The 14,303-nt window shown below is 31.3% G+C and overlaps 1 protein-coding gene across 4 annotated transcripts in view; it reads left to right on the forward strand.

Annotated features, from left to right (window-relative positions):
• LOC134719181 (phospholipid-transporting ATPase ABCA3-like) overlaps positions 1 to 14,303 on the forward strand; it is a 51,148-nt gene that overhangs the window by 19,039 nt on the left and 17,806 nt on the right. For all 4 annotated transcript variants that reach the window (XM_063582162.1, XM_063582183.1, XM_063582155.1 and 1 more), the window contains exons 3-12: positions 5,340 to 5,684; positions 6,394 to 6,612; positions 7,173 to 7,426; positions 8,256 to 8,493; positions 9,574 to 9,753; positions 10,052 to 10,233; positions 10,567 to 10,701; positions 11,219 to 11,348; positions 13,061 to 13,215; positions 13,847 to 14,002. In XM_063582162.1, the coding sequence (XP_063438232.1) occupies positions 5,354 to 5,684; positions 6,394 to 6,612; positions 7,173 to 7,426; positions 8,256 to 8,493; positions 9,574 to 9,753; positions 10,052 to 10,233; positions 10,567 to 10,701; positions 11,219 to 11,348; positions 13,061 to 13,215; positions 13,847 to 14,002 (1,980 nt within the window). In that variant the 5' untranslated portion in view covers positions 5,340 to 5,353. The remainder of the gene's footprint in view (positions 1 to 5,339; positions 5,685 to 6,393; positions 6,613 to 7,172; positions 7,427 to 8,255; positions 8,494 to 9,573; positions 9,754 to 10,051; positions 10,234 to 10,566; positions 10,702 to 11,218; positions 11,349 to 13,060; positions 13,216 to 13,846; positions 14,003 to 14,303) is intronic.

Genomic DNA, 14,303 nt, shown 5'->3' on the forward strand with positions numbered 1-14,303 from the left:
GTTTTTAAAATTGGTTCAGTAATAAAGATTTAATGAAGGTTAGCAGTTGATGTTGAAACGCGACAAAAAGTGATTTAAAAATAAATGCTGGATCATAGTGAAAAACACCAAGTCTGTCTCATTTTTGGGGTAAATTTCTAAAACTTTCCCGTTTTTTTTATTTGAAATTATAAAATTACCTTATAAGAGGACAAATTGTACAAATTTTAGGTGTTTGAAAGCACTTATAGGTAATTTTTGCTGTGAATAGCATACCTAACCTTGGTTTAGAAGCTCTCAAGCAGGGTATAAATTTCTAACAGTACTGGCATCATTTAATTTAATTAATGCCAAATTATAATATAAAATCCTGCTAAAAATGTTTATTTGACTTATTCGCATTCAAAAATATAAAGCGATACAATCTGAGATTATCATATAAAGCGCAATCTTTGGTTACAAGGGCAAAGCTTACGGAGTAAAAATTTAAGACCGCAACATGTCTAAGTGTCAAAATGTGTATACTTGGTTGCTAAGGACAGTACACAATAAAATTAACATAAATTGCATTCCTAGCAGTTTTTTTACCTTCAGCACTAAAACAAGAACATTAAAGACTAAAGATTTGTGGTCAATCTTATCTTAAAAAGTGCATTTCTGTGCTTTCTGATGTGCCATAAGGTAGCACTCCACAGTTAGAAAATAAAGTTAAAAATGAGCCGCAAAATGTTTTATCATCTCCTATTCCTTGATTTCTAATACATTAACCTAACTGTTTGTGTTGTACATGTGCATATGCATGTAATCAGTATCTTCCATAGATTCAATTTTCAAAAGTTAAAAGGATGAAAGTTAATTCCTTTCATGTGTATCCATGGCAACATTCTGCATTTATTTACCATAGAATATTGCAAAAAGGGGGGTGAACATGCCATATATCCCCCCAAAATTTGGATCAAACTAGAATTTCAATGCCTTTGAGTGATACCTTTTTAGAAACTGTTTTCTTAAATCTTCCTTATGATCAAATAAAAATTGGGTGTCTTTCGCCTCATTTTTTCGTAAAATCCAATCACAAAGTTCGTGCGATAAAAAGTTGGAAAAAAACATTGCACTAATTGCCGGACCAATGTATGGTATGGACATGCAAATACGGACTGTCATACAGAAAACAGCCTATATTACATACATTACATAACCTTGATGTTCATATAAACCCAATACAAAGGCTATTTTAATACTCAGCTATCCAAAAATGAATTTTATTGCACACTAGCTCTCATATTTGAAAAATCCACAGGGGCCAAAATGCGAAACTACACACCTAACTGTGGAGTGCTACCTTAGGTACACATACTGCTGTTGCCTTTATAAACGACCATGCAGTGTTGGTCTTTAGGTACACATACTGCTGTTGCCTTTACAAATGACCATGCAGTGTTGGTCTTTAGGTACACATACTGCTGTTGCCTTTACAAACGACCTTGCAGTGTTGGTCTTTAGGTTCACATACTGCTGTTGCCTTTACAAACGACCTTGCAGTGTTGGTCTTTAGGTACACATACTGCTGTTGCCTTTACAAACGACCTTGCAGTGTTGGTCTTTAGGTACACATACTGCTGTTGCCTTTACAAACGACCATGCAGTGTTGGTCTTTAGGTATACATACTGATGTTGCCTTTATAAACGACCATGCAGTGTTGGTCTTTAGGTACACATACTGATGTTGCCTTTATAAACGACCATGCAGTGTTGGTCTTTAGGTACACATACTGCTGTTGCCTTTACAAACGACCATGCAGTGTTGGTCTTTAGGTATACATACTGATGTTGCCTTTATAAACGACCATGCAGTGTTGGTCTTTAGGTACACATACTGATGTTGCCTTTATAAACGACCATGCAGTGTTGGTCTTTAGGTACACATACTGCTGTTGCCTTTACAAACGACCTTGCAGTGTTGGTCTTTAGGTACACATACTGCTGTTGCCTTTACAAACGACCATGCAGTGTTGGTCTTTAGGTATACATACTGATGTTGCCTTTATAAACGACCATGCAGTGTTGGTCTTTAGGTACACATACTGATGTTGCCTTTATACACGACCATGCAGTGTTGGTCTTTAGGTACACATACTGCTGTTGCCTTTACAAACGACCATGCAGTGCAATTAATTCCTGTCAGTAAGTAAAATTTAACTGATAACTCTTTCGTAATTTATGTCAGATATAAGTTACAGCGCTTTCGTATTGTTTGTCGGGTATAACTGACATCCCTTTCGTAATATCTCAAAGAAGTTTCTAAATTTGTTTCAGATCATGAAAGTATTATATTTTCGATGGTCAGATATACATTGGTAAACTTACAAAACTTTCGTTATTTAAGACAGAATTGTCCCTGTACGAATGTGCAAGTATTTTATACTTCCTATGGTTATTGAATTGTTTATTTAGATAGTTTTGTAACAATATGTTTTTTTGTATATTAATAGAGATATTGATAGGTCATCGTTCTACATTCCCCATATGAATCAACGAAGATCATATACTAGTCAACAAAAGAAACGATACACGACTTTGAATTAAAATGTATCCAAAAGTATTAAATATAAAAAAAAAATGAGATACTAGTACACTATTTTATAAAGCTTTCATTTGCAATGTATGCACACATGATAATGAAAATCAAAACCTGCCGAAAAGTAACTAAATTCTGTGCAAACGATCATAGGGTGCAAATTATTTTTGCGGAAAGTTGGATAAAAATCGGCCCTCAATTTTCTAAGTACTAAATGAAGTTTAAAATTAGCCAATATGATAATCAAGTAAAGTAACTAATGGGTTGAAATCTCAAAAAATGCCCCCTAAAAAAATGTTTTTTCTTCGTCTCAAATCAATGCTTTAGATATGGAAACAACACACACTGTAAATTTAGAACCATTCGGATAAGTTTTGATGTTTTTACCTTTTTTTTAAATTCGCTTTACACATACTGTCTACGGTAAATCAAATGATAATCTATAAGTTTTAACGATTTTCTGTGGGGCCGAACTTTGCTTTACAAATAAACGAAGAAACTGTATGATTTTAAAAAAAAGAATTGATGGCAAACATTGTCTTTACCTTTAAATGAGAGGTTGGCATCATTAGTTGGAACTTCTGTTTTTAAAATTGTCGTTTTTATGTAAATTTTGTAAAAAAAGTTAAATTTCGCCAAATGACGACACGAAAGAAAAAAAAAGTATCTCAAACGGATTCATATTTCCATGGTCATTAAGTATTACTACCTTCAATATTGGTCCTATAAACCAAGGACATATAACTAATATACGTCCTTATATAAACGGAAAACTTCATCTTTAATTTAAAAAAAAAGTGTGTATCTTTTCTTTTGTTGACTAGTATAGCACTTTGGAGACGATAATTCAATTTAGCTATTGAGGAAAGGTATAAAAGATTTGGAAAAAAAGTATTCAAAACCAGGCGAAGCGATGGTTACTAATGTTTGTTTTTTCCGAGCGACAAAAACTTCAACCAGAAGTGTTCAGAGCTAAAAGTTGCTAGAGTATGTGTACTAATTACGGGGCGCCGAATGGGACTCTTGTGGTTTTGTACTCAAAATTCAATTTTGTACGGACAAAAGTGACTTTTGTTCAACAAAAATGAGTTCAGTTTAACAAAATTTGTATCATACTACAAATTTGAAATTTTGTCATACAAAATTATCTCTCAGCGGACAAAAGTCACTTTTGTCAACACAAATTTCATTTTTGTTACACAGACTTGACTTTTGTTACCTAATTTGAAAATTGAGCGACAAAAGTCAATTTTGTATTTAAATTAGTTTAGTTTGGTTTCTGTGAACTAATTTGCATACAAAATCGACTTTTGTTACACAAAATTGACTTTTGTTACACAAAAATGACTTTTGTTACACAAAATTGACTTTTGTTACACAAAATTGACTTTTGTTACACAAAATTGACTTTTGTTACACAAAATTGACTTTTGTGAGACAAAATTGACAAAATTGACTTTTGTCTCAACAAAATTGACAAAATTGAATTTTGTCTCAACAAAATTGACAAAATTGAATTTTGTCTCAACAAAATTGACAAAATTGAATTTTGTCTCAACAAAATTGACAAAATTGAATTTTGTCTCAACAAAATTAACAAAATTGAATTTTGTCTCAACAAAATTAACAAAATTGAATTTTGTCTCAACAAAATTGAATTTTGTCTCAACAAAATTGATTTTTGTCTCACGAAAGTCAATTTTGTCTCACGAAAGTCAATTTTGTCTCATAAAAGTCAATTTTGTTGTTACAAAATTGAATTTTGTCATCACAAAAATGAATTTTGTCGTCACAAAATGACTTTTGTCTCAACAAAATTGACAAAATTGACTTTTGTCTCAACAAAATTGACAAAATTGACTTTTGTCTCAACAAAATTAACAAAATTGACTTTTGTCTCAACAAAATTTACAAAATTGACTTTTGTCTCAACAAAATTAACAAAATTGACTTTTGTCTCAACAAAAATGACAAAATTGACTTTTGTCTCAACAAAAATGACAAAATTGAATTTTGTCTCAACAAAAATGACAAAATTCAATTTTGTCTCACAAAAGTCAATTTTGTCTCACAAAAGTCAATTTTGTCTCACAAAAGTCAATTTTGTCTCACAAAAGTTAATTTTGTCTCACAAAAGTCAATTTTGTCTCACAAAAGTCAATTTTGTCTCACAAAAGTCATTTTTGTCTCACAAAAGTCAATTTTGTCTCACAAAAGTCAATTTTGTCTCACAAAAGTTAATTTTGTTTCACAAAAGTCAATTTTGTATCACAAAATTGAATCCTACCGTACACAATTGACTTTTGTGATTTAATTTCCATATCAGGTAACAAAAGTCAATTTTCTATGCAAATATGTTTATATTTGCATACCTTTAAGACAAAATTGACTTTTGTCATGACAAATATGAATTTTGTCTACAAAAATGAATTTTGTCATGACAAAAATGAATTTTGTCTACACAAATGAGTTTTGTCATCACAAAATTGAAGTTCTCACAAAACAAGTCTGTAGCACATAGTTTTGTAAGACAAAAATGATTTTGTTATGACAGAATTGAATTTTGTACAAAACCACAAGAGTCCCATTCGGCGCCCCGTACTAATTAGTAGTAGATTATTCATTAAAAGCATAACATAAATGACCATTCACTTAAGAGTAATGCAAATTACGGACTTTACTTTTTGTTTAAGTTGTGGGTTTGCTTGCACCAACACTGGCAACAGTTATCCTTTGAAATACAAAGAAATCTTGATATATATATATTAATTTTACATTTCAGATAAGTTTTGAGTGATGGCTTTGGGTGGTCAGTTTTTATTGTTGATGTGGAAGAACTGGACGTTACAAAAACGAAAAGTATGTGTTACAGTTTTTGAGATATTGTTGCCTTTATTTTTTGGAATAATCTTGGTACTTATACGCCTTCTTGTTGATCCGACTGACTATCCACAAGATACAATATGGAAAAATTCAAACTTCACCGATGATGGCTTACAGAAAATTGTTTACACCAGAAGAGAAATTTTGTTTTCTCCGAATGATAGTGTAATCAGAGATATTATGATGGAGGTGGAGAGCTCACTTATAGCGCAGAATATCAATTTTACAAATATTGGTATTAAAGGTAATTTAGTCATAAATGTCTAGTTTATTTTAAAAAAAAATCAATATCAAAGTGACAATTTATATGTTTAATTAATTTTAAAAGATTAAGTTTTTCAATATTATTCCTCATTTTAATTTTGAGTTAACGAAACTTTGTTTAACTCTAGAAAGCTTTACTAACTGACGAAATCATTTTCTTCCATATAACGTTTTTGATTTTATTGAGACACACAATAATCTACCATCATTTGACAGTAGAAACGTCGAAAAACAGTTTACATGCCAATATCGATATATGCTTTTTGTTGCGGGGGCATATACACACGTCGATTGTCCATCATTATAGATCTAGCCCGAGATATTACTGTTAGTAATATATAGTATGAGTTAAAATAGAAATGCATTGTGCTATGTTCAGACAATTTATGTGGTCTTCATAATGATATTTAGTTGTGCGGATACCAACTTTGTTTAATTATCACAGATTAATTAAAAACAAAATGATATAAGCATAGAGGCACAATAAAATTTCAAAAGTAAATTCAATGAAAAATGACAATGTAAAATGCTTTGAGATATTCGCTAAAATTCTACATAAGAATGCGACACCAAACATGGCATGCATTTATATATAAATAGAAAGGTGTAAACTTCGAACAAAAAATATTGATACAATGTATATTATGTTTTGGTATTAGAAATAAGAAATGTTTACATTAATGTTATAGGATTTAATACCGAAAAAGACCTACTCAACCATCATAATCTTTACCCGAAACAAGTTTGGGGAGCTGTAGTGTTTAAGAGCAATCTATCAGATGCAAATGTGAAGTATGATCTTCGAGTTTCGCCAGTAAAACCAAGTGATAAATGGCGGACAGGATTAACATACGCCTTTGCACAAACAACTAGTCCCAGGAATAAGGATGCCGATGGCGGACCACCGGGTGAGTACGTCTTTATTGTTGTAGTTTTCAAAATATGCATACGGACAATTAATATCAATTTTCGCATTGTTATTTGAGACGGGGATGAAAATTGTAAAAATAATAATTTAGTAAAGCAAAGCAAACACCTAAAACTGCGTTTTATAATAGCGCTATAAAGATTGGGCGATGTCTAAATATTATTTAATCTGTTTTGCAAGAAGTCACATGTTCATCATACTATCGAACAAAGAAGAAAAAATAAAAACCCACATAAAACTAAACATGTATACAATTTCAATTTTTACATAAGAATATAAAAAGACTTTATCTGTCAGATGCAAGTATTGATTTGGACCAATTAATGAAGTAGGTAAATTTTGGTATCACTTAAAAATATTTTTCCCCAAATATTTCTGAAATATGATACATGTGTGGTATTTTTTTGTTATACTGCAAACAATAAAAACTAACTTTGGCAAACGGACAGACGACTAAGAAAACATTGATTTTGATTTCATTATTCTATCAACCTTGTATTTTTATGGTGATCTTTGCAATAACACTAAACACTATTCTAGGGTACGTCGAGACAGGATTTCTACTCCTACAATTTGAAGTTGACAAAGCTATTATCCATAAGAAATCCGGCCAATCAAATCTGTTTGATAACGTCATCATGCACGTAAAGAAGATGCCATACCCTCCTTATGTGGAAGATCCAATGTTGACTGCCATCCAAAGTAACTTACCTCTCTTTTTAATGCTTGGTTTCATTTTATATGTTATACAACTAACCAAGAACATAGTATTTGAAAAAGAACGAAAGCTAAAGGTAAAATATTTAGAAATTACTTACTTGTATCATAATATATATATATGTATATATACATATAACTCCAAAGCAAACTCAAAAATAGAAAGTTCATTAAAACTGACAAACTCAAATGCTATCATTCAATTTAACTAGTGAAAAACAACTGCCAAATCAACTTTCTGTCAATTCAATCAATAGTTTGTTTGTGTAAACCATTTGCATTTGCGAAAGCATATTGGAATAAGTTCATCAAAGTTATGTTTTGTTCGCTGTATTTCAATATAGCAGGGTTTGGATGATAATTTACAACAGCCAAAAAGCCAGAGTTGATATAAGAAAAACAAAGAACGAAGAAAAATGTGAAAAACTTAATAAAGATATATACAAATTAATGAGTTGTCAGAATAAACTAAATCAACCATTTATGACACAAATTAAACAGAAAAATGCCACAAAATTTAAGGATACAGAAATAGTGATAACACATCGAGATTATCATACCGGTATAGGGTTAACAATACTCAAATATTCTTAACTACATTACATACATTATAGGAAAATGTACTAATGGTCACAAACTTGCTTTAGATTTGTGTCATATGAATTTAGTAATAAAAGGATATATTCGTTTGCCCTAACCCTACCTACTCAGAAAACAGCTGGCATATTAAAATCTTTTATTGTCTTGATGTTGAAAAGTTTTTCTTTAATCAGAAATCTCTGACACTTAAGTTTATCTTTGCCGAAAGAAAAGAAAATGCCCATCTACTTAAACATTGTCTCTACCTTTGGGTAGGGTTTGGCAAACTAAACCATTTTATGTGTGTCCTTATATATCTATTTCTAGGAATCCATGAAGATGATGGGGTTAAGCCCAATTATATACTGGTTATCATGGTTTGTTACAGCGTTGATCTACTTAGTGATAGCATGTCTGATATTTACTGTATTGCTGGCAGTACCAGTTGGATCACATGGAAGCGTCCTCCCAAATTCTGATCCAACACTGATGTTTTTCTTCTTCCTCTGCTTTGCAATGTCTGTTATTGGCCTGTCTTTCATGATCAGTACATTCTTTAGTCAAGGTATGGCACAGTTACGATGTGAAAGGAAAGACATTTTTTTAAATGACTATAAAAAGAAAAGAATTGTAACAAATGCTTACTCAAAATAATACTATTAGTTAAATAGTGACATTATACGATATGCATTGGGTCACTTAATTTCATATGGTGGGAGAGCAAAGCTGGAATCCCCATATGGAATTTACTAACCCCACACATATATATAAATAGTATTATGTCACTAGCACACTGTGTCACGAAATTATCTATCCAATTTTTTTAACTTGTGATATTTAAACAAGTGGCTTATCAAAGTGGCGAAGCCTTCAATACCATTAGTTATAAGAATCTATACTTCCATTGGTATATACAAGAACAAAAGTCAACTATAACAACGTGTTAACTTTGATTGTGTTTTATGAATTTATTTCCATCGCATCATTAATCTGTTGAAACCTTTAACAATTTTCCTTAACACTATTAACTGTGTATTGATATAAGATCCACCAACCGAACTTATACAGGAACCCTAATATGGAATAAACACGGTTTTAACGAGATAGATTTTTAAACTAAACAAATATTTTCCTAGAAATTATTAGGAGATAAGATAAGAAAGGATATCCGACTGACCAAGAATGTCTTCATATAATTTATTGGTTATACGTCAGTGAAACAGCTGCCGGACGGCAAAAACAACAAGAAACAAGCAAAACTACTTTTAAAAATCTTATCCCAGGCATAGATTACCTTAGCCGTATTTGGCACAACTTTTTGGAATTTTGGATCCTCAATGCTCTTCAACTTTGTATTTGTTTGGTTTATAACTATTTTGATATTAGCGTCACTGATGAGTCTTATGTAGACGAAACGCGCGTCTGGCGTACTAAATTATAATCCTGGTACCTTTGATAACTATTAGGTATATAAAAGAAGACGATGTGTATTCTTTGAAATTATGAAGCACATAGCGGTTCAGTGGGAAAATGCGAACAAATTGGAAGTAATACCTTATCCAAGACACCAAACCTTCAAATAATATAACATAATTCAGATATCTAATTCACTACAATAACCAATGTGCTCTTAATTTCTATTCAGCAAACACTGGACTATTTGCTGGAGGGATGATATACTTTTTGACTTACTTCCCTTACTTTTTCCTAAATAATGATGATCAATATGGAGCTATGTCATTTGCACAGAAAGTTATGGCGTGTCTTTTTGGTAATGTTGCCATGGCATTTGGAGTCAAAACTGTTGCAGCGTATGAAGGCACAGGTATGTATCGAAACGATATTTCCCCAAATAAATACCTGTTTTTCTTAAGAGTTCCGAATTTTGTTATTTTACTTTTTATCATATTCCAGTTTGATATTGAAGTCTTTCCGTAAATAGGTAAGCCCTTTTCATGAACATTTCTATCTTAGGATGTGTTTTTTGTTTTTTCTTTCAGTTCATGATAACATTTTTTTAGTTTTAGCATTTCTATGTGATTTCACAAAAAAAGAAACATATATTCTGTTAAATGCAAATAACTATTTTTACAATAGTCTAGGCATATTTTCAATTTTAACAGGTGAAGGTGCGCAGTGGTCAAACTTTTACAAACCACCCACAGTTGATGCTGATTTTACATTACTGACAGCCATAATCATGTTGCTGTGTGATACTGTTCTATATCTTCTGATCACGTGGTATGTTGATGCCGTTATGCCTGGCGAATATGGAGTTGCAGAACCATTATATTTTCCATTCACTGTAAGTAAAATATGAAAACTGTATTTTTATTCTCTGTCATGTTATCGATTCTAACACCGATCTTAAATTTAAAAGTATTGCATTTTGTTATGCTGAAGTTGGCTTTTTGGAGGGTTCCGTGACATTCTCCACCAATATAAACTAGCTGCCTCAAATGTTTGCTAAAAGAAAACTTAAACACAAAGGCACATACAAAATGTGTGCCAAGAATAAATAATTCCTTTGACTATTGCATATAATTTGTGTTATTTTCATGTTTCTTTCTTATGTGAAGGTATTGAAGTAACGCTTTATTCTATTACTCTATCTTCCACTCGAAATGCATTTTTTTAGAAAAACTACTGGTGTGGATCAAAGAAAAAGGAGAAGTACGAAAGAGAGCATTCAGTAATCGGCCTAGATCCAGCATACTTTGAGGCTGAACCTTCAGACAAAAAAGCTGGAATAGCAATACAGCATTTAAGAAAGGTTACACATTAGGCACATATGTTTTGTGTTGTCATAACTTAGATTTATTAGTTAAATCATCAAGAATTTAACATGAACCTTACACATATCTGTGTAATACTTACCTTATTTTAGTGCCTCATTCAAAATTTTGCCATTTATCACCGAACGATTATACAGATATAGGTTAATATGTTTTTTTTAAACACTTTCAAATCACGTGATGTCATCCTTGTTTTTTTTAAGTTTTTGTGTTGCTAAGTAATTTTTTGTTGTATATTGAGACTGGTGTTTATCATAAATTATTTTTATTTAAAGCCATGGTGTTGTCATTTTGTCCTCCACTTTTGATTGAGTTTTTTTAATCTGTATTTTCCGACTGTCACTGTTTTGATTCATAACATAGTTAAATGAATGTTGAAGTTTTTTTTATCAATAATCTTATTCAACGTAGTTTTTCAAACCTATTGAATACTTGTTTCACCTTGTATGAACGACTTTGAAAGGTGCAAAGACTAACAGCTTTAGACTATTCAAGGTTTATGGAAATGGTAAAAAGAAGAAAATTGCTGTAAGAGATACGACACTCAACATGTATGAAGGAAATATAACCGCACTTTTAGGTCATAATGGAGCTGGTAAAACAACGACGATGTCTATGTTAACTGGCAAGTTATACATAACTTTACATGTTTATTCTTTTAAGTTTTGTGAAAAAACTGGTATTTGAATTGTTTTTAAGCATCAAACTTCACTGAAGAGACATTAAGAAGTCCAAACGGCGCGACTGCGGTGAAGTCGGTAACGTGAATCATATTCTTATATGACGTCCGTATTATGAGTCTGATAAGTCTTATTTAGACGAAACGCGCGTCTGGCGTACTAAATTATAATCCTGGTACCTTTGATAACTATTTACAACAATGGGTCGATGCTTCTGCTAGCGGGTGTTTCGTCCCAGAGGGTATCACAAGCCTAGTAGTCAGTACTTCGGTGTTGACATGAATTTCAATTATGTGGTCATTTTAATAAAAAAAAAAATTGGTATTAGTTTTTAAACTTATCAAATCAAAAATGTAAAAATGTACGTAGGTCATGGAGAGGAAACGAGGACAGCCAAACAATTCTAAGGTAGTTTTGTACGTTTCTATCCTTAAAAATTCCTAGTTGGTCGACCTATAAGAATCTAAATCATCCCTTCACGTCGTGCAAAACGCCTATTGGCCTATTTTTACCTGGCTAACGCTCAGTATGAAATATTGACAAATATAATGCCTACACATGTTTACATGAACATAGAGAAAGTCATCAAGGATTTTTTTCTTAATCCTAAACCTCAAACGTTACTGCGAATACTTTCAAATGTTTAAAACCAAAATTTGGTTCAGAAGAAGTGGTAAAGTCATTGTTATTATTCCGGTCGTATCTGCGGAAATGCTTTTTTGTCAAACCATATTTTTGAGTTTTATTTTAGAAATATACATCATGTCATTATGTTTCTTGTATTCAGATGCAAAATTAAAAAAAATAAAATAAGTAAAACTCTAAACTTTGAGAAAGTGGTACAGGAAAAGTAATTCATTTTATCTGGAAACATATTATTATTGATATTGGTGATATCTCTTGATAATGTGTATGCGAAATGACCAACTTATATCTAACAAGAATTTCTAAAAAATTGTCAATGAAAACGATGTATTATAAATATGATAAAAGAAATTAAAAGCAACATAATTTGCGTCTTTAAACAAAAACACCTTTGTTTTTTACATTCAATTTCCATTATATGACTTGATACATTACATCAAATTTAATTATGTGGAAGATTAATAAATGTAGACTATGAAATAATTTCATAGTATGATATCAATTGATATAAGTGTGTATAAATAAGAACGAAATTATATTAAAGTGTCTTTGTATTCACGACGAACGCTAAGATCAGTATATATTGAAAGAGTTGTAATAACAAGCAAATCATAACACTACACAGGTAACAAACGGATGCATGTAAAACTTGTTTGTTTAGTGTTCAACAAAAAATGTTTTTAACTTAAAATGAATTCAGAACGTCAATAACCAAACTCATCTCCTCGGGATTTATTTATTTTCGTGGGTACCAATTGTCGTCGATTGAGTGAAACCTGCGTTTTCGTGGATATTAGACTTCGTGGTTTTGCCAATCACCACATACAAAGCCTACATATATTTTTTTTCGTTTTATCAACATTTGAATTCGTGGTTCACCTGTTCTCCCGATACCCACGAAAATTGGTATCCAACAAGTAGTAATGAATCTACAATGTTAGATATTTTCAGAAATCACAGAAGCTCAGCTGTAAATAACATGCTATATCTTTTTCATAAATTATAATTATAGGATTTATTGAACCTACCAGTGGTACCGCTCAAGTAAATGGATTTGATATAAGAAAAGACATAACAAGTGTTAGAAAAAGCATTGGTCTTTGTCCACAGCACAACATCTTGTTTGAAACAATGACAATTGAAGAGCACTTAAGATTCTTTGCGAAGGTACACTACATAAAGATTAAGTAAACGTTTGTTATATAATATATATTAGGCGTTTCAACTATATTTTCAAATGTCATAAAAGCAGAGGCATAGAGGACATAGAGATTGTTGACAAAATAGATTTCTGCATCAAAAATATTTTTTTGTCGTCTCAACATACCTTTACAAAACTTATAGGAATGTTTTAATATCATACAGCATTTATACTGAAAGCATACTTTGAAAGCTACATAAGAATGAAAACTTTTTTAAAAATTTAAGCTAATCGTGCGATCATAACACAAAACACAAACAGTTGGATACCATTTAATGTAGAAATATTCAAATGCTTTAATTCTTTGAATAAGTTATTTTCAATCATTTAAGATAAAATAATGTTAAATCATGATATCCTGTCTATTTTCAAAGAACGACTTGTGTTGGAAAGTATACTTTCGAACAATTAACTCTTCATGCGGCATATATTCAAAAACATCAAAAACACACAGCTGACATTTTTTTACTCTCTCAAATATGAATGAAAACATACAGGTTCAATTTCATTGATAAAAATTGAATGTTATGACCCAATTGTATTATACTTTCTTTTTCCTCTTATCGAAATAATGTCATATCAATTGAATTATTTTAGTTAAAAGGCTGTCCATCTAAAGATATCAATAAGGAGGTAAATGAAATGATATCTGTTCTGGGAATAGAGTCCAAGAGAAATAAGTTTTCAAGTACCCTATCTGGAGGACAGAAACGGAAGTTGTCTGTTGGAATTGCCCTTATTGCAGGATCGAAGGTACATATATGAAAATTATAATTTAAAAGCATGGCACTTGTTTGGAAATCTTATTTGTAACTCAGTAGCCCATTCCACACCTAGAATCCTACAATTTTCAAAATGAAGTTCAATTTTTTTGGGCACTTGGCACTTTTTTATAATGTCGAACTAGAAAAAGTAGTTTTGGCAGTTGGGCTTCGAAGTACATATAAAATTGTTTGAAAGAATATCCGACGAACTGATTTAGAAGGAAACTAAGTTATAACTTCATTACAAGTATTTACAGTCTGTTTCACTATATAATGTTCCAATAAAGAAA

Source organism: Mytilus trossulus, chromosome 1 (genome assembly GCF_036588685.1).
Source record: "Mytilus trossulus isolate FHL-02 chromosome 1, PNRI_Mtr1.1.1.hap1, whole genome shotgun sequence".
In the NCBI taxonomy this organism is placed as follows: Eukaryota; Metazoa; Mollusca; class Bivalvia; order Mytilida; family Mytilidae; genus Mytilus; species Mytilus trossulus.